We start from the raw sequence: 21,406 nt of genomic DNA on the forward strand, positions 1-21,406 counted from the left end.
AGGACAAGAAAGTTGATGAGATATACCATTATCTAGACAAAAGGCCTTAAATTTGTGATTAAGAAATTCAGCACCACCATCAGACCTTAAAGTTTTGATTTTGGTATTGAACTGATTCTCAACAAGAGATTTAAAATGAACAAACACACTAAAGACATTAGATTTCTGTTTAAGCAAGAATAGCCATGCAAAATGAGTAAAATCATCAGCAAATATCAGATAAAACCTATGTTCAAGTACAGAAACAATAGGAGTAGGGCCCCAAACATCAGAATGAACCAATTCCAAAGGAAAAATAGTACTGGATACATGTTTTGGAAAAGAAGATTTGTGCATTTTAGCACTTATACAAGAAACACACTGAAAAAAATATCACTAGAAGGAGAAATGTTAACAGTGTGTACATCAGATAAGGCAGAATGCAAAATCTTGGAACAAGGGTGCCCAAGTCTTTGATACCAAAGCAAAGCCTAAGCAAAAATAGCAACAAAACAACTTGAATTGATAGAGGATGTAGGTGAAGATGGAAAAGAAGCAATGGGTTGAATAGGATAGACCCCATCTTTACTCAACCCTCTTTATAGGACCTTCCTCATAGGTAAATCTTGAATTGAGAACTGATGAGCATCAAAATAACAAAAGACATTATTTTGCAAACAAAACTTATGCATTGGAAGTAAGTTTGAAGCAATCTGTAGTACTCTAAGTATGTTATTAAGATTGAAATTGTGGAAAGGAGTGAGAAGCTTGCCATTACCAATATGAGTAACTAGTAATTCTTTCCCATTGCCCACTGTAACAGTCTCACCAGCTGTAGGTTTTTGATGAAGAAAGAGCTGAGCCAAGTCTGGTGTAATGTGATCAGAAGCACCAATGTAAGTGAGCCAATTCTAGTTCAAAGGAGAACCTGTGTTTGCAGCCATTGAACTTGTAGCCATCGAAGCAAGCTTAGTTGGAGGATGTCTCCCTTGATAAGGAAAATTCATTTTATGGTAATAGTCCAGAGCAGTATGACCATTCTTACCATAGATCTGGCAAACTGGCCTTGACCTTGTTGAAAATTAGACTTGGATTAAGGTTGTGAAGGGGAAAACTGACCTTGACCATTGTAGGATTGGACAAAGAACTAAGATTGACCAGTGGAAAATTGAGTAGATTGACCATAGAGAATTGACCATTGCTGTTACCTCTTCCATTACCATGACCATGACTATTGCCATTCCTTCCTCTTCCTCTATTGAAATATTGATTGAACTAATTAACTACCATAGCAAATAAAGAAGAATCTCGAAGATTAGACCTTTTCTTCATTGATCTTTAATTAGCATTGAGCAGAGTACTCAACTCTTCAAGAGTAACTACATCATTTTTTGTTTGTATGGCTGAACAAAATGCATCATATTTTGGTGGCAAAACTTCGAGAGCTAGGTGAATAAGTTCTTCCTCATCAACACAAACTGTCACACACACCAAGCTTATCACGAATTTCTTTGATCCGTTGAAAGCATGTGTTCATGCTATCTGAACCTTTCTTGAGACTCATCAATTCATTCCTTAAGCTGAGAATGTGAGATTGAGAAACTGAAGCAAAACGTTTCTCTAGGATCTTCTAGACTCCTCTACCAGATTTCTGACCTACTGTGAGAGCCAAAATTGATGGAAGAGAGTAGAATTGATGAAAGTGAATAGTGCTTGTTCATAATTCCTACGTTGGATATATTCAGGATTAGTTTTAGTGGTATATTCCCTGAGCTGTCCTTAAGAAGAGGATTTGGAGCTTCAAGATTATCTTCAATGAAGTTGATCATTGAGTAAGCATCCAAAATCACCTCAATTTGGTGTCTCCAAACCAAATAGTTGTTGTAATCAAGCTTTACTGTCATCATGCTCGCCATGTTAGACAGAAGTAGCATTGAAGGATTAACTCCATGAGTAGAAATTGTAGTGTGTGTACTTGTGCTTGAGCTTGTAGCAGAGGAAGTTGAATTTGCAAAGGACACCATTGATGGCTCTGATACCGTGAAAGAGAAATAGATTCTAGAGAGAGAATTGAGAGAATCCAAGAAATAAAAAACTTGTATTATCACACACTAACAGTAGATTATGATTTAGATATTTATACACTATTATAGCTAACCTCCTCTAACTAACCAGCGAGATTTAAGCAAAGACAAACTAACCTTCTAATGAACCAGTCACAGCTGTACACATGGCCACTAATCATAACTAACTCAGCCACTAATGATATACACTAAGCTATAGGTAGTTTTACATAACTTATAATAAACTACATACCGTTTCTACTGTTTATGTTGCTCTTCCTTCTGCTTTGCACGTTCTGCCTTTACACTGGAGACCTTAGTAGGCGTGTTCGCCCAAAAAGGTATGTATCCTATTCGAGTAAGAAACGGACAGTAAGACTCAGATTTTACCTAAGCAAGGCCCTTACAGGCATCATCCCCATGGTTTTGTAGTAAGGATCACATTCACAAAATCCCACCATGTTATTCAGCCAGTTTAAGGAAGGGATCTTATATTTCTAGGTAGGGCTAGGAATACTTTCACAAACCTATTTACCAAAAGAATGAAAGAAGCTACAAGAGACAATAAAAATTCAAGATATCTCATTCTCCAAGGAGAATGGGCTGAACCAATAGTAGGGCAAGAAAATAACTTCCACTCTCTATTAATCTGTTGTGAATTTGGTAGCTAGGCATTGCACTAGTTCTGAATTCTCCCCATAGTGATCCATATCCCAACTTTCTAGCGTAGAAAGAGTATTCTGCCCAACTCCCTCATAACTCGATCCAGACCTTGAAAAACCCCAAGTCTTGTAAGTAAACTTAGTGGGGGAGTTAGAAATTTTTCTAGGGGGACCAAAAAGAGGAGTATAGAGCTGCTAAAATATTTAGCACAGTTCAATTAGAGATGATGGACGGCTGTTGGAAACCAGCCCCTAACCTGCGTTTAAAGTGAATGTGGATGGTGCAGTCTTTGCTGTTCAGAAAGAGGCCGATTTTGGGGTCTTCATTTGGGATGCTCAAGGCTTATTGATTGCGGCTCTAAGTAAGAAAATAAAGGCTCTATTGGGGCTTTTGAGATTGAAGTGAAGGTTTTTGAGGCTGGCACGCAATTTGCCAAAGAAATGGGTATACAAGAGTTTATTATGGAGGGCAATTTTTTGACTATCTCTAATGCTTTGGCTGAGCAAAGTCTTGCATCTATCTTTGTGACTCCTAAGTCCTATCATATATGGCATAACTTCTTTTGAGGTTCAATGTTTTGAGTTTCCCATGTTTTTAAATATGATAATATTCCTGCTCATCTATTAGAAAAACATGCTTTAGGCATTGATGATTTTTTTTGTATGGATCAAAGAAAATCTTTGTTTTATCGAGCAAGCTGTTATCTATAATGTATTTTCTATTTCTCAAGTTCAATGAAGTTTATATATTCCTATAAAAATAATAATAATAACAAAGAATTCCTATAAAATAATAATAATAACAGAGCATGTTCTATTGTACTAGGAGAACTGTAGCAATAGCCAATATGAGTAGGTGTGTATTTGGTTTTATATTTATTTTGATAATTTAATAAGTATAGAGACATACCTACAATGACGATCTTCAATTTAGATTTTCGTTTCTCACAATTATAACCACCTTCTGTGTTCTCACAATCCAACTTGCTTTTGCAATTATTGAGATGTTCTTCACATTCATTAATATCTGATAGGATAACAAAAAAATTTAACAAATTAATTTTGGAGCTCTCACCATTAGTATAATCTTCATTTATAAATGTGACAGGATGACAAACAAATTAAAATTTTCTCCAATTTAGAGCTCAACCTATACATAGACCGACAAGAGATTACAAAAATGGGAAGGAACATGTTAATATATATTAATACAGTTAACACTCTACATTTTACTTTAAAAGATTTATAATTACAAACTGACATTGTACTGAATGTGATAAATATCAAATTAACAACATTATAAATAAATTTATTATTTATATATTTGAAATATTATTTAAAAAGTTGATACATCAGTTTATAAGTTACATGTAGTAAAATTTGTAATATTCCTAATATAATTCGAAGTGAAATTATAAGTTTATTGTAAACATGCTTGGTCCAGAGATTAAAGTAATCAATATCTATAGAAAGTTGTCACGGTTTGGTCAAGGAAATGAAATATTATTATACTGATTAATAACTATGTATCATTTTGGGATTATCACTACATGTCTTGTTCTTTTGTTAAGAGTAATAATTTGAATTATGTTAATCCTTAACTCAATATATTAATAATCGACCTACCGTTTAAAAATGTTAATATATAGCTTAGTTTAGTCTAACCCATCGGGTTTAGCCCAGTATATTATATTTGTAGTATACTCATATTATTTGTACTTCACATACTTAGCCTATATAAGACTCTTTACTGTACAGTGTTATTTACACAAAATAGACATCAATATACAGACTACTCTCTCTCTCTCTCTCTCTTCTTAACATGGTATTAGAGCCAATGCTCTGACTTTCTGGCACTTATGGTCTTCTCCGAAGTCTTTTCGTTGCCCTCGCCTTCATCCAGTACCCACTGTTAGAAGCAAGTTACCACTGTCAAACCCATAGTCTCTACAACTCTTAGAGCCAATTCTTCTGTTCATCAAACTGCCAACTCAAAGGCATAGATTGATAGATCGGAAAATCCCGAGTAAAACCCAACCATACCCAACCAGAATCGATTATATCTAGCTTCCCACACGCTTCCACTCACCACTTGAAGTTTCGGTCTCACAAAAACATGTGCCCATGCACTGTCACATGCCACCACCCTTTTTCACACATTTTCATGCGCCAAACACGTCGTCACTTTCCCCACGTGTATCATGCGCCACACGTGCCATTCACTTATGTGCTGCCATGTTAGCCTAGTGATGTTAGCACACGTCATCAATGTGGCATCAGCCCTAATGATAGCAACATAGTGATGTCGGCATCTGTTGACCCTTGACTCTGATCGTTCCGTTGACTTTGACCACAACCATTGACTTTGACCACCGTTGCCGCGGTTAGTTGCGGTCAAAATTTTTCAAGAAGTCCTATCTTGCTCAATTTTTCATGTAGATTTTGATTTTGGGTTTCGTTTCTTTGTTTGAGGTCTCTAAATCCTTCTTTTTGGTTATTTTCTTTATTATGGCTCAACAAAACGAACGAGACATTATATTTCCTATCATCGTTATCTTGGATGGCCCTACTAGCTATCATGCATGGTCTTAAAATATGATTGTCTTTCTCAAGGGTTGCAAACTATGGCGGTATGTAACTAGTTTGATTCCCAAGCCAATACCAATACCTAAGTCCAAAGCCACAACTGATGTTGATATCTCCAAGCCATAACTCTCCCATTCCTCTTAGCACACCCAATCTCTATTTACACTACTAATGGAACTCTTATGCCTTTTAGTCATAAAGGAACAATCTCTTCTCCTAGTTTATCCCTTAATGACATTTTTCATATTCCAAAGTTGTCCTTCAATTTGCTTTTTGTTTGTCAACTTTGTGAATTATGAGTAGATATTCTATTTACTAATCATGGTATGGATGTGCGGGATCCTTGAATGGGACAAGTGCTTGGGATAGGCCGTAAGGTTAGATGTATGTTTGAGATTCATGACTTGAAGATTCCTTCACAAGTTGTTTCTGTTGCTACTACTACTATCACCCTTTCACTTGATTTATGGCATGCTCGTCTTGGTTATACATCATTATCTCATCTTTAGTTGTTATCTTCTCAAGATCATTTAGGTTCAATTCAGTTTCCAAATTTTGATTGTACTTCCTGTCATTTTGGCAAACAGAAAAAATTGCTCTTTAATAATAGTAACTCTTTTTCTTCTGCACCTTTTAATCTTATACATTCTGATATTTAGGGGCATCGATTCCTATTGAGAGGTGATCTCAATATTTTTTCATATTTGTGGATAATTTTTCTTGATATACCTTGATTTATCTACTTCACCATAGGTCTAAACTTGTGTTCATTTACCAAACATTTCATAAAATGATTGAAACATAGTTCAATCGCATCATTAAGATCTTTTGGTTAGATGATGCTCAAGAATATTAATGATAAATCTTTCTTATCCTTTTCAGATAGCAATGGTACCCTCCCTCACTGGTCTTTTCCTTACACCTTTAAAAAAAATGGTCGTGCAGAACAAAAACATCGTCACATTCTTGATGTTGTCCACACCCTTCACATTTCTGCCTCGATTCTTGAGTGCTTTTGGGGTGAGGTAGTACTCACTGCTATTTACATCATTAATCGTATTCCTTCACTGACCACACACAAAAAAAATCACCCTTCGAGCTTCTCTATGGTCAAACCCCTAACTGCTTATCTCTTCGGGTTTTTGGTTGTGCTTGTTTTTGTCTCTTTTCTTCCTTGTGAACGGACAAAGCTATAGCCTCGTGCTTGTCTTTTTTGCTTCCTTGGCTATAGTGTATCCCGAAAGGGATTTCCCTGCTATGATCCATCACTCATCGCCTTCATGTCGCTTGTCATGTTGAGTTTTGGGAATATCATCCTTTCATGAGTCTTCAGTAGTTTTGCTATATTCTTTTCCTCAGAGTCTCCCATTTTTACTAATATTTTCCTTTCTTTCTATCTTGAACTCATGGAGGATTCTTCAACATTGGTTGCCTCTTCAGATGACTCATCTTTGGTTTTGTCCCTAGCACATAACCTGCCTGTCTTGGATCTTGTGGCACCACCATCTTCTGAGCCTCCTGTTGGTCCTTACCTTCATCCCTCTACTCAGGTAAGCGTTCCTCCTCCTTATCTCACTGATTATCACTACTCTTTTGCTTTTTCCGCCCTCTATAAGCCTCACACCTATCGTGAGGCCCATATTGACCCTCTTTGGTAGCAAGTTATGTTCGAAGAACTAGATGCCTTCACAATAATCAAACTTGGGATATGGTTGATTTGCCTCCTAGTTAGTCTGTAGTAGGTTATAACTGGGTTTACAAGATCAAGACCAAGGCTGATGGATCTGTTGAACGATACAAGGCTCGCCTAGTTGCCAAGGGTTTTACTCAAGAATATGGCATTGATTATGAGGAAACATTTGCTCCTGTTGCTCACCTTATATCTGTCAAATTTCTTATTACTGTGGTTGTCGTTTGCCATTGGACTCTTTATTAGATGGATGTGAAGAATGCTGTCTTCAATGGAGAACTCCAAGAAGAAGTGTACATGCAACCACCCCCTGGCTAGACTCACTTAAGCCATTAAGTTTGTCTCCTTTGTCGTGCTCTTTATGGCCTCAAGTAGGCTCCTCGAGCTTGGTTTGAAAAGTTTAGCTAAGTTGTTGCTCAACAGGGTTTCACTTCGAGTTCTTATGACACTACTCTTTTTATTCGAAGATCCTCTGTTGGTATCACTCTTATTCTTCTTTATGTTAATGACATGATTATTACTAGAGATGATTCTACAGGTATCTACTTTCTTCAGCACTTCCTAGTCAGTATTTTGAGATAAAAGATTTGGGCACTCTTAGCTATTTTTTTGGGCTTGAGGTTACATCATTCTATGATGGATACTATCTTTCCTAAGCTAAATATGCTTTTGATCTTCTCTCTAAAGCCAGTATCACAGACAACAAAAATGTTTCCACTCCCTTGGAATATAATGCCAAGCTCACACCCTTGGATGGTGAACCTATATCAGATGCTACTCGTTATTGTTAGTTGGTTGGTAGTTTGATCTATCTCATTGTCACTCGCTAGGATATTTCACATGCCGTGAATATGGTTAGTAAGTTCATGAACGCCCCTTGTTCTATCCACTATGCTGCTGTTCTTCAGATTCTTCGATATGTCAAGGGCACACTTTATCATGGTCTTCATTACTCCTCTCAATCTTCTCTTAAGCTCCATGCTTATTCAGATACGGATTGGGCAGATGATTCAACTAATCGATGCTCCATCATAGGTTTTTGTTTCCTGTTGGGTAATTCTCTTGTCTCATGGCGCAGCAAGAAGTAGGTCGTGGTTTCCCGTTCTAGTACCGAGACTGAGTATCGTGCTCTTGCTGACACAACCTGTGAGCTTGTCTGGCTTTGATGGCTCTTGGCTGACATGGATGCTCCACAACCCACTGCCACTCCTCTTTATAGTGATAATCATAGTGCTATCTACATTACTTATAACGATTTATTCTATGAACATATCAAGCTCATTGAGATCGACTGCCACATCACTCGTCAGCATCTCAAGAAAGGCAATCTCCAGTTGTTCTCCATCTCCTTTGCTAACCAACTTGCTGATACCTTCACCAAAACTCACCCGCTTGGTCGTCTTCAAGATCTTATATCCAAACTCCAGTTGGCTTCCTCTTTGCCACCTCGAGTTTGAGGGGGGATGTTAATATATAGGTTAGCCTAGCCTAGCCCATCGGGCTTAGCCCCGTATACTGTACTTGTAGTATACTCATATTACTTGTACTTCATACTTAGCCCATATAAGACTCTCTATTGTACAGTGTTATTTACATAGAATATACATCAATATACAGATTATTCAATTTCTCTCTCTCTCTCTCTCACTTTATATTCTTAACAAAAAAAAAAAAAAATCAAATCCTTTTAAAAAATTGAAACTTTGAAGATTATATTGGCCATGGTTTGGGTGGGTTGGAATTGAAATATTGATTGGTGAATTGACTAAACTCACTAGTCTTTATTCTTTAGTCACCTAGTTAAAGGTCACGTGAGCACACAAATAAGAAATTTAAATTAAAGAGACAAATAGCAATAGATGGAGAAAAATGAAGACAGGAGACTGAAGAAAATGAAGAAGAAATGCAGGAGAGAAAAGTGTTGGTTTAATTTCGGCATGATATACATTTTTACTGACCAAAATTCTGAATACATCCTAGTATGGGTGAAACAACCCAGTGCACCCAAATATTTCAAGTGGCACGTTTCATTCTATAGGGCCTAATTAATATTCTTATAGGCATATAAATTTTATATTGGTTAAAATTTGGGGTCTTAGGTGATAACCTAATTGGCCCAGTGGTAGGGATGACCCTGCTAACTTAGATACTGGTAAAATAAATGCTGATTGTACTAGTCGATATGGTCCAAAATTAAGTCCCTAGTCGAAGATGTTTTCGACCAAATATGTTTAATTAACAAATAGTGCGTGCCCATTTCAACTGTGTTATATTATTGTTTGACAACTTTCAATGAGAAAAATAATTGATAATATTATATGTATGCTGCTTGATATTTTTGAGTTGATATTTCTAACATAGGATACACTTTGAAGCAGAGCTATCCACAACTGAATCTATCTATTCAAATTCAAACTCTATCAAGCCTATGAAGGGGTCTAGCATTACAATAATTATTTCAAAATCACTTTAATTTTTCAAAATTTTCTCCCAAAATAAAAAAAGCCACCGTAGTTTGATGCTGTTCGGCAAAAAGCAAATTTCACTTGATGAAAAAAAGAAAGGAAAAAAGTTACTAATAATGTTCCAATTCTATCGTGCTATAAAGAAAGGGTGGGGGATTGTTACCAAAACCAAGTCCACTTTGGGTTAGACTTGGGTCTAGTGTTCAGTGGCACTAGATCTGTTGAGATGGTGACACATGTCCACTTTTGGACACATGTCACCATTTGACCAAGTCTAGTGCACTGAATGCACTGGACCTAAACTAAGTCCAATTACTTTTACTTATACTATTCCTTTTATTTTAAAATAATAATTATCAACTATAATTAATATTTTTTTATTTTTAAATAAATTATAATCATATAACTAATTTGGTTAGTAAGCATTATTTTGAGATTATTCTATATGATAATTTAATTTTAATAAATATGTATTTTCCAAACCTCAAGGGAGGTTTTTATAATTTATTATAAAAAAAAAAAAAAGAGTTTTCTTGCAGTAATGGGAGTGCCAAATGGCAGCCTGGCACCAAATTTTATTGTATTCAATTTAGTAGTAAAATATTATTAAATTGAAGAATTTTGGAAGTAAATACACACACACACACACACACATATATATATATATATATATGAATATAAATTCAAACTAATCAAGCATAAGAAGGGGTCTAGCATTACAATAATAATTTCAAAGTCACTTTTAGTTTTTCAACTTTTTCCCTAAAAAATAAAAGTCGCTTTAGCTTTGACCCTGTCCTACAAAATGCAAATGTCACTTGATGAAAAAATGAAATGAAAAATTTACTAATAATGTTCAAATTCTATCGTGCTATAAAGAAAGGGTGGGGGATTGTTACCAAAACCAAGTCCACTTTGGGTTAGGCTTGGGTCTAGTGTTCAGTGGCACTAGATCTGTTGAGATGGTGACACATGTCCACTTTTGGACACATGTCACCATTTGACCAAGTCTAGTGCACTGAATGCACTGGACCTAAACTAAGTCCAATTACTTTTACTTATACTATTCCTTATATTTTAAAATGATAATTATCAACTATAATTAATATTTTTTATTTTTAAATAAATTATAATCATATAACTAATTTGGTTAGTAAGCATTATTTTGAGATTATTCTATATGATAATTTAATTTTAATAAATATGTATTTTCCAAACCTCAAGGGAGGTTTTTATAATTTATTATAAAAAAAAAAAAAAAAAGAGTTTTCTTGCAGTAATGGGAGTGCTAAATGGCAGCTTGGCACCAAATTTTATTGTATTCAATTTAGTAGTAAAATATTATTAAATTGAAGAATTTTGGGAGTAAATACACACACACACACATATATATATATATATATATATATATATATATATATATATATATATATATATATTTATATATATGAATATAAATTCAAACTAATCAAGCATAAGAAGGGGTCTAGCATAACAATAATAATTTCAAAGTCACTTTTAGTTTTTCAACTTTTTCCCTAAAAAATAAAAGTCGCTTTAGCTTTGACCCTGTCCTACAAAATGCAAATGTCACTTGATGAAAAAATGAAATGAAAAATTTACTAATAATGTTCAAATTCTATCGTGCTATAAAGAAAGCACCCGCCCTTACCCCGCCACGAGGGCGGGGGGGTGGTGTTACCTAAACCAAGTCCAATTACTTTTACTTATACTATTCCTTCTATTTTAAAATGATAATTACCAACTGTAATTAATATTTAAAGAAATTCTAATCATATAAGTAATTTGGATAGTAAACATTATTTTGAGGTTATTTTTTTATGATAATTTAATTTTAAAAAATATGTATTTTCCCAAACTTCAAGGGAGGTTATTATAATTTATTAAAAAAAGAAATTTTGTGTTGCAGTAATGGGAGTGCCAAACGACAGCTTGGCACCAAATTTTATTGTATTCAATTTAGTTGCAAAATATTATTAAATTGAAAATTTTTTGTGACTATATATATATGTATATGTATATATGTATGTATATATATATATATATATATATATATAGAATCTATCTATTTAAATTCAAACTTGATTAAGTCTATGAAAGGGTCCAGCATTACAATAATTACTTCAAAGTCACTTTGGTTTTTCAACTTTTCCTCCAAAAAAAAAAAGTCTCTTTAGCTTTGACACTGTCCAACAAAAAGCAAATGTCACTTGATGAAAAAATGAAAAGGAGAAAAAATTACTAAAAATGTTCAAATTCTATCATGCAATAAAGAAAGGAAGGGGGAGGGGGCTGGTTACCTAAATCGAGTTCACTTTGGGTCAGGCTTGGGTCTAGTGTCAAGTGACACTAAACCTAAACTAAGTACAATTACTTTTACTTATATTATTCCTTCTATTTTAAAATGATAATTACCAATTGTAATTAATATTTTTTAATTTATAAATAAGTTATAATCATATAATTAATTTGGTTAGTAAGCATTATTTTAAAGTTATTAAAAAAATATGTATTTTCCCAAACTTCAAGGGAGGTTATTATAATTTACTAAAAAAAAAAAAATTTGTGCTGTAGTAGTGAGATTGCCAAATGGCAGCTTGGCACTAAATTTTATTGTATTCAATTTAGTAGCAAAATATTATTAAATTGAAGAATTTTTGTGAGTATATATATATATATATATATACACACACATATATAAATAGAATCTATCTATTTAAATTCAAACTTGATCAAGTCTATGAAAGAGTCCAGCATTACAATAATTATTTCAAAGCCACTTTAGTTTTTTCAACTTTTCCTCCAAAAGAAAGTTGCTTTAGCTTTGATGTAGTCTGACACCAACTTTTGTTGTATTCAATATAGTGTGTGTTTGGTTCCTGAGTTTTGCTTTTGCGTTTTGCGTTTTGTTTTTTTTTTGTTTGTTTTTTTTTTTTTTCACACACGTTTCAGGGGACAGGAGTACTGTTCAGTACTGTTTGGCCTTTTTTTTTTACATTTCTGTCAATCAGTGGGCTCGTGTACTGTTTATGGACCCACAAATTTCATTTTTTATCAATTTTTTCATTAAAAATGGGTCCCACAGTACTATTCACACATTTAAAAATTATTTTGCTACAATGTTTTCAGTTTTCAGTTTTCAGTTTCAGCAAAATAAGTTCTATCTAAACACACCCATAGTAGCAAAATATTATTAAATTGAAGAATTTTGTGAGTATCTATGAAAGGGTCCAGCATTACAATAATTATTTCAAAGTCACTTTAGTTTTTCAACTTTTCCTCCCAAAAAAAGTTGCTTTAGATTTGATGCTGTCTGACAAAAAGCAAATGTCACTTGATGGAAAATGAAAGGAAAAAAAGTTACTAATTATGTTCAAATTCTATCATGCTATAAAGAAAGGGGGGGGGGGGGGGGGTGGTTAACTAAACCAAGTTCACTTTGGGTCAGGCTTGAGTCTAGTGTCAAGTGACACTAAACCTAAATCAAGCACAATTACTTTTACTTATACTATTCCTTCTATTTTAAAATGATAATTACCAACTATTTTTTTTTAATTTTTAAATAATTTCTAATCATATAACTAATTTTGTTAGTAAGCATTATTTTGAGGTTATTCTATACGATAATTTAAAAAATATGTATTCTCCCAAACTTCAAGGAAGGTTATTATAATTTACTAAAAAAAAAATGTATTGCATTAGTGGGAGTGCCAAATGGCAGCTTGGCACCAAATTTTATTGTATTCAATTTAGTAGCAAAATATTATTAAATTGAAGAATTTTTGTGAGTATATATATATATATATATATATAGACACACACACATATATGGCGGGTTAGGTTCAAGTTACACTACATTAAGCAATATTATACTTATAGTTATACCACTCAATTTTTTTATTTTTTCATTGGATGTGAATTTTAACAAATTCACCATTAAAGTACATTTTCTTCTAATATTCTTTATACTTGCAAATGCTTAAATTTCATTTTTTTTATTGTTTACAATTATGTGTAAAAGATGAGTTTAGATATTAAAGGTAAATATAATTTATAATTGGCTTGAAGTTTGACATGTATATTTAGGGTGGTATAAAATTTCTTATATATATATTTGACACAGGGAAGTGATGACTTGGCCTTTTGTTAGACTGATCCACTCCCTACCTATGGGAACCTTCAGAAACTCTATGAATCAATAATGTGGTGAATTAAATCTAGAACTTCGATATTTACATCATGCACTAGACAATAAGTTCATCACCCAAGTATCCTTGGACCTAGGGTAACATATTTTTATTATTCTTACGTATTTTAAAGTTTTATATAGCTAACAGTGATACATCGAAAAATTAGATATTGTTATTATACTGGTGAAAAATATAATAACAGTACTTAAAATTAAAATGATATGTTCTTGAAAAAATGCTGTAATAAATTATAATTAGAAGTTAGGTTGTTAAAAACATGAATTTTGATTTAATAAATCGAGAAAGTTTTATGATCTCCTGCATTATATGTTCGTAAAAACAGTGATATAATAAATTATAATTAGAAGTTAGGCTGTTAAAAACTTAAATTTTGATTTACCATGTTAGTAAATCGAGAAAGTTTTATGATCTCCTGCATTATTAATATGTTCTAGCCTACACGTACAGCATGTTAAGAGCAACTTGTATATAAAACATAAACTAAATTACACTTTTGCTTCTTAAAGTTTGTAAGTGTTTTTATTTTGACTATATACATTTCAATTTTTTATATAGAACATTTCAAAAATTTTATTTTGTTCCTTCATATTTGATTTCATTTTAATATTGGTCTTGAAATCTTTTTTTTTTTTAATTTTTTTTAAGTAATATAAATGTCTATAATATTTTTTTTTTACTACAATGAAATTAAAATTTTACATTCTACAACATTACAATAGAGGTAGTAATAGTATTTCATGAAATAGTTAAACATTAAAGATCGTGAAAAAATATTCAAAGTTTTAAGGTTTGTTAGAGGTTCAACTGAAGATTGAATCATGATGAAGTAATAATTATTTTAAGAATTAATAAAAATAAAATAAATAAAATATATGTGCAAAATTTTAGCATTTTAACTAAAACCGTATTTAAAGAGGTTGAAATATATATAAGATCATTCTTCACATTTTATTCAAAGATTAGGCAGTTCTTTTAGAAAATTCAGAACAACTTTCCCTCATTGTCTTTGAATTTCTCTCACTCACTCATTGTCCTTCTCTTTCTCTCACCCCCTTTTCTTTTTCCCAGACAAGCAAATTTAGTGATAGAGCTAATTAACTTGGCTTCTTAAGGACGAATGAGGACAACAACTTTTCAAAACCTATGTTTTACCCACAAACCAGTGCTCGATTTAGCAAACTAGGTGGTTTAATCACTATTCGAGTGGTTTCTACCGAAATTCAAGTTTCTCGGTTTTTTAGGCTTTAAAGACCGAATTATTAACTGGTTTCTAATTAACTTAGTTTGATCGGGTTGTCTGATCAAAATTTTAAAACCATGTGAAAGGCACATAATGATCAAATTATTAATAGAAATGGATGGCAAGACCAAAATGAAAAGTGTAAAAAATGTAGGGTCTCAATGAAAATTTTGAAATGTAAAATGCTAAAATGATAATAATTTCAAATCTTAAAGGCCAAAAGTGTACTTCAGTCTAAAACACATACATCTTGATCTCCTAAGCTCCCCAAAAAATAATTTGATATCTGTAGAATGATTTCAAGTAGAGAAAAAAATATATGCAGGAATGATATGTATCATGAAATAGCTAATTTGTTATGGTTCATGAGTTAAAATTAGGCCTATAGGATCTTCCCTATATGAAATGAATCTATTCAAATTAAACTTTACAACTCTATCTATCTATCTATCTATCTATCTATATAGAAAAATCATTTAAAATTTAATAATGTGACAAGCTCTACACTATTAAATAGAGAAAATAAAATGTTAATGATGAAACATATAAAATGAAATGAACTTTATTTTTTTGAAAATTAAATAAAATGGACTTGAACTAAAGTGAATGATGTTCCGGTGCATTCACATCCGAATATGCAAAAATAATGCATTTTAGCTAACCAAAAAGTCACTTTATATATTTTACATAACCATTTTAACAATATTCCCTATATTAGAGATAATTTTAACCTTTTTTCTTTCACAAAATGTCAATTGATGTTCCTATATTTTACAAAATATTTTTTTTTTCAATACCTTCTGTCCTTGTACGTTGCTAAAACCTTAAAGTCTCCACCATTTTTTTTTTATTCTCCATCTCTTGATTTTCTAGATTCAAATTATGGGTTTTTGCTATGAAGAATAAATAAAGAAATATTGACCTATTTTTTAAAAGTAGTCAAGGAAGTTACACAATTACAGGTATATGACTATACTCTTAATACTTTTAGATTGATTTATTTTCTCAATTATTTTTAAGAATCAAATTAGATGATTAATTATAGTTTCCTTTTGTATTAGATTTTGTATGACACTTTCAATTGTTTGCAATTATTTATTTATTTATTAGTATGGATTAGTAATTTTTAGATTACTTTTTTAATATTATATTTTAATCTTGCTTATCCGAAATGATTACTATTACGCTGTATCTTATTCTCCGTTCTCTTACCATTCTATTTAAATATTATTATTTTTACTTTCTAATATTTTCTTTAGTACGAGGTGGAATAAAATATGCGTTCAGTATCATCTAAAACGAATGCTATTAAAATGGAGCACTCATGCAAAACTAGAAGTAGAACGGTGTGTTTTTGAAGTTTACCTTCACATCCACCATCAACATAAGGATTTCCTTTGTATCCGGGAGCACAGTGACAAAAAAAGCTGTAGAAGTAGTCTTTGTTCTCGTCAGAGATAGAACAACTGACTTTGCGCCTACCTTCGAGGAAGTGATACAACTTATGTGAATTGTTGTTACGGAGAAGTATGGCCCACTCCAGCACCACAGGAACGTATTCCCAATATTGCACAGAAGAGGGATCTCGTTTGCTTTTCTCCAACCACTCTTTGTCTGCTAGGAAGGCATATTTGCAATGCTTTATCCCTTCGTCTTTGTCATTTGATTTGTTTCTACTTCTGAAAATAACATCAAATGTTTGAAGGTTTGAAGGGATATTCGTCGACTTGCAGCAGTTCAAACCCGAGCATTTAACTTCTTTTTCTACCTTCATGTCTTTCTTGCAATCCGACTCGCATCCGAAAACCTTAGGAAAAATATTTGCTATAATTGCACTGTTGTCGCAGCCGACAGAAACGAATGTATTATGATAATGGGAGAAGTGAAAAGGACTTCCTGTGATGTTGATGATGCTGTGATTTCCCGCGTACCTACAATACTTGGAATAAATTGTTGGCACTTGGACCTGAACTGTCGGCACAATAAATTTGTTGGTACTTGAATTGCTAATAATATTGAATTGCCGCACCTCCTTATCAATACTTGTTAAGAAGGCTTGAGCAGAGCCACCAGTTCCATTGCAAACAATTTCGAACCACTTGTCCAAGTAACAATCGGGTCCAATTCCAAATGGGTATGGAATTTGAAGGTTTCCACACCTACTTTTACAATTGGGTTTTGCTATAGGAGGTGCTGCTTCTGCTAATTCGTATGTAAGCAGAAGCATGAAAGCTTGCATAACCAACTGCACAGCCATTTCTTTGCGGGTGTCACTCACAACAAGCGGACTTTAATAGAACTCTGTCACTCATAACCTTCTCGCATCTGTTACATACACCACTCCCAATGATATAGGAAACGGGGCCACCCCGACCCCTCGGTAAAGATTGGCATCTACTTTTGTTGTTGTGTCTTTATCAATGTTATCGTACTGTCTAACACAAAAAAAAATTTTGATCTCCTCTTCTCCTCCACAAGAATTCCTTTAATTAAAAAGAAAAAAAAAAAAAATCCAGCCTCTCAAAGTTATGTTGAGTTGTTTAAAGTTTTAACCAAATTACCTTCCCTACAAAAATAAATAAATAAATATTTTTTTAATAAACTGCAATTTATTAAGAAAAGAAAGAGGAACAGCAGGGATAATTTTGAGTCCAAATCTACTATCTCATGCTTATTGTTCTACTATATACTCCACAAATAAAAACATGTTACATATCCATCTTTTTATTAAATACTAAATTAATGCATTCTATTATTTTAATTTCCTAAAAAAATAAAATAAAATAACCCATCATATTTAAGTAATTAAAATAATAATACATTTAACATTTAATAAAATAAATGAACATGTAATATGTTTTTATTTGTAGAGTATATAATGAAAAAGAAATAGTGGAATAGAAGATTTAGACTCGATAATCTTCCTTACAAAGAATTGACAAGGCGCCTGCCGCCGTGCACGCGCCCCCGCCGGAGGGGGGGGGGGGGCGGGGAGAGACCCTTATTGAAGGAAAAAGAAGCGAAGGAATTTAGAGCAAATTTAGCAACGTTATGGGCAGCACTGTTGCAAGCACGTCTAACGCAACAAAAAGAGCAAAACACAAAACTAAAATGAAGAGCTAGGATTTTCTCAGTAGAGGTTCGGATGATCCAAGGAGAAGGGAGATCAGGGGAGTTCACAGCATCGAAGCAGGATTTTGCATCGCCTTCAAAGATCACATGGTTCCATCCTTCTCTAATAGCAAGCTGCACAGCCCAGAGTAAAGCCTCGGATTCAGCCAAAAGAGGAGAGGCCACCTTCGTGATTCTAGCCAAGATTTTGATGGGGACACCATGGTGATCCCTTGCAACAGCGGCAAGGCAAGCATGAGAGGTGGATATCGCTGCGTCTACGTTGATTTTGACCCAAACAGGGGAGGAGGAATCCAAGAAGGTTGGTCAGCACTGGTATATGCAGGAGGTGAACAAACAAGAGCCAGGGAGAGCTCATTGAACCTTCTGTGAATGGCATCGATGGAAGATGGCAGGTGATAGGGCTACTGTTGTGAAGGGCCAAGTTCCTATCACTCCAGATTTCCTTCAAGATCAATGCCATGTTGAGAGAGAAAAGCCATTTCTCTCTGGCTTGACAAAAATCTTTTGGGGGATCGAGGACAATACTTAATTTGTTGTTTTATTTTATATTAATATTATTTTACTAACACTTACTCCCTCCGTCCCACTTTGTTTATCCTCTATTCCATTTTGAGATGTCCCAAAATATTGTCCTGTTTCTAAAAATAAAAGTTATTAATTTATTAATGTTCCTATTATACCCCTATTTTATTAATAATTCAATTTTTTTAATAAATTTATTTAAGGGTAGTTTTAAAAACTTATACATATTTTAAAATTAGACAAGACAATAAATGATGTTCCCTTAAAAAATTTGACTTTTCAAACAGGACAAATAAAGTGGGACGGAGGGAGTATTATTTATTGACTGTTGATGATTTTTATGTTGGATTGTGCGCCAAATAGGCCTCAATGTGTTCAACGGCACGTACAATATTATACATTTTTAATTAAATAATTAGAGATAATAAGGTTATATGCTTGGTTATGATTGGCTGGCACATAATAGGTCTCAATGTGTTCAATGGCTAAGATGTGTTCAACGGCACGTACAATATTATACATTATTAATTAAATAATTAGAGATAATAAGGTTATATGCTTGGTTATGATTGGCTGGCACATCATTCTCAAAAAAAAAAATGATTGGCTGGCACATAATAGGTCTCAAAGTGTTCAATGGCTAAGATAATCACCATTGGTGGTGGTAAAATAGCTTTTTAACTATTTTACCACTTCAAACTTCAATTTAGTGCCCAGCATAAATGATGTTTGCTGATGATCAAAATTAGTAGGTTGAATGCTCCGAACTTCAACGGTGGTTGGATGATCTAAAAAGAAAAGGAAAAAAAAAAACAAAAAAAAAAGACTATCAAATGTGATCGAAGTGAATCAATTAATGACCCTCCGACGGTAAAGTCCGTTTTCTCTCTAGAATTTAAGTATGGTGAGTAGATGATTAGTATAACATACCATAATTTAATGAGGCTTGGTTTCTTTTATAGAGAGCTTGGAGTGTGTCTACTTATTAAGTGCCACTAATATCATAAGAGATGTGTCAGCTTAGTAGGGATAGTGGAGCAAATTTTGGGAAATTTACCCCACGTCTCGGAATAGTAGATCGTGGTCCGATTGTTTTGTGTGCACCAAAAATACCACGAAATTCACCCCACTAAATCACTCTCTTTTTAAATCAAAGCAGAGATAACCGTTGAATAAATGATGGTATATATGAAAATAATATTGCCACCAATGGTAATAATGCTAATCCTTTTCATAGTGACGAAACTATGAAAGAATAGATTCTCTTTTCTCAACTCCTCCTCCATGCAATGCCAAAGCATGAAACAAAATTGGGTCCCAATCCACCCACCTCACTCGCACGCCCTTTCCATTAAAATTAGTACGTACAACCCCACTACTTATTTCATTCAACTCATACGGATTTCAATTTGACTAAAATAATGGAGGGATATTGGACCAATGTGCGGATGGAGGGAGATTAGGAGAATAGTAGATGACTATAATGTACTCTCCTAATTTTTTCATTATATAGGTAATTTTAATAGGAAAACCAAAAATACACCATTTAAGGAGCAGTACTAAGGTCTTTCCTTTTAATTAATGTAATTTAAACTATTAATTACTAAATCAAAGACAATCAAATTAATCTTATATGTTTTTCGATTGTGCACAAAACCTGAAAGCTCGGATTTGTGCTAAAACACAAGAGCTTGTTCAGACTCCCAAATAAAAATTACAGCTAAATTGCTTTTACTCTAACTTAGACTAAGTGGAAAATAAGAGTAAATAAGCGCAATGAACCGATAACTCTACCCTAAGTCATATTCATCCTCATCAACAATAAAATGAAAGCTTAAAGAGTAGGGAAGAGAGATGCAAACACAAGATAACACTGAGACGTGGTATCGAAGAGGAAACCGAAGAACTCGGTAAAAAACCTCTTTGCAACCCTCCAAGTTAAAATTGATCCACTAGAGAATAAAGTTGGAGTACACGAATAACAAAAGACCCTTCAAGCCTAGTCTATCCCATGTACTTGAGCCCTCCAAGCTCTTGCTACCAATGGACTTCTCGAAGTCTTGTCTTCTTTAGCTTTTCGGATTTCGCAATTCAACCTGATTGCATTAGCCAATGAATGGCTTCTTCCAATGCTTCCCAGCAGTACCAAAATCTCACTTTACACTCAGAATGGTGTGGTAAGTGTTTGGGCTGACAACCTCTCAAAGATCTAGAGATGGAGAGGTAGGAGTTTCAAGAAAACCACAAGGAAATGTGTAAATGATTGTGTGTATAACAATCTCTAACTCTTAAGTGCATTTTCTAAGGTTTTCTCTCTAAAAAGCACTCCATATACTTTGTGGGTAATGAGAGTATACATAGTGTGGGTAAAGACTTGGTAAAGCACAACACAACTTTTTGCCAAATAGAAACATTCGCAGGTCCTTCATGGGTTAGCCCTTCTCGCGAGATAGTCGCGAAATTGACAGAATGACTCTTCATCTTCCAGTCATGTGCTCTACATGTGGCCTTTTCGCAGGTTGCTTCTCGCAAGCTACTCGTGAAATCCACTTATTCAACTTTTGAAGCTTGATTCTTCACCGATCTCTCACACTCATCCCTTACAAATAAACCCATATACATACAGGGAAAATGATTGAAGAAATTACAATCAAATTTAGCATGGAATTTGATAATGCTCTGAAAATCAGAAGGCTAGATGCTTCGGGCTTGAATGATTTGATGGGCCTGAAAAAGAAAAACAAAGAATCAAGGGAGACCAGGATTGATTGGCCACAAACCCTCCGATGATGAAGTTAGTTTCTCTCTTCAAACTCCAAATTTTTGGGAATT

The 21,406-nt window shown here is 33.6% G+C and overlaps 1 protein-coding gene across 2 annotated transcripts in view; it reads right to left on the reverse strand.

Moving 5' to 3' along the window:
- LOC126721040 (wall-associated receptor kinase-like 10) overlaps nt 1-18,611 on the reverse strand; it is a 43,772-nt gene extending 25,161 nt beyond the window's left edge. The window contains exons 1-3 of one of the 2 annotated variants that reach the window (XM_050424000.1): nt 16,947-17,042; nt 16,283-16,848; nt 3,615-3,731 (exon numbers count right to left, since the gene is read on the reverse strand). In XM_050424000.1, the coding sequence (XP_050279957.1) occupies nt 3,615-3,731; nt 16,283-16,691 (526 nt within the window). In that variant the 5' untranslated portion in view covers nt 16,692-16,848; nt 16,947-17,042. Of the gene's footprint in view, nt 1-3,614; nt 3,732-16,282 lie in introns of both variants that reach the window. The other variant, XM_050423999.1, reaches the window with a different exon arrangement.
- Nucleotides 18,612-21,406: the final 2,795 nt, after the last annotated feature.

Source organism: Quercus robur, chromosome 4, assembly GCF_932294415.1.
Source record: "Quercus robur chromosome 4, dhQueRobu3.1, whole genome shotgun sequence".
Lineage (NCBI taxonomy): Eukaryota > Viridiplantae > Streptophyta > Magnoliopsida > Fagales > Fagaceae > Quercus > Quercus robur.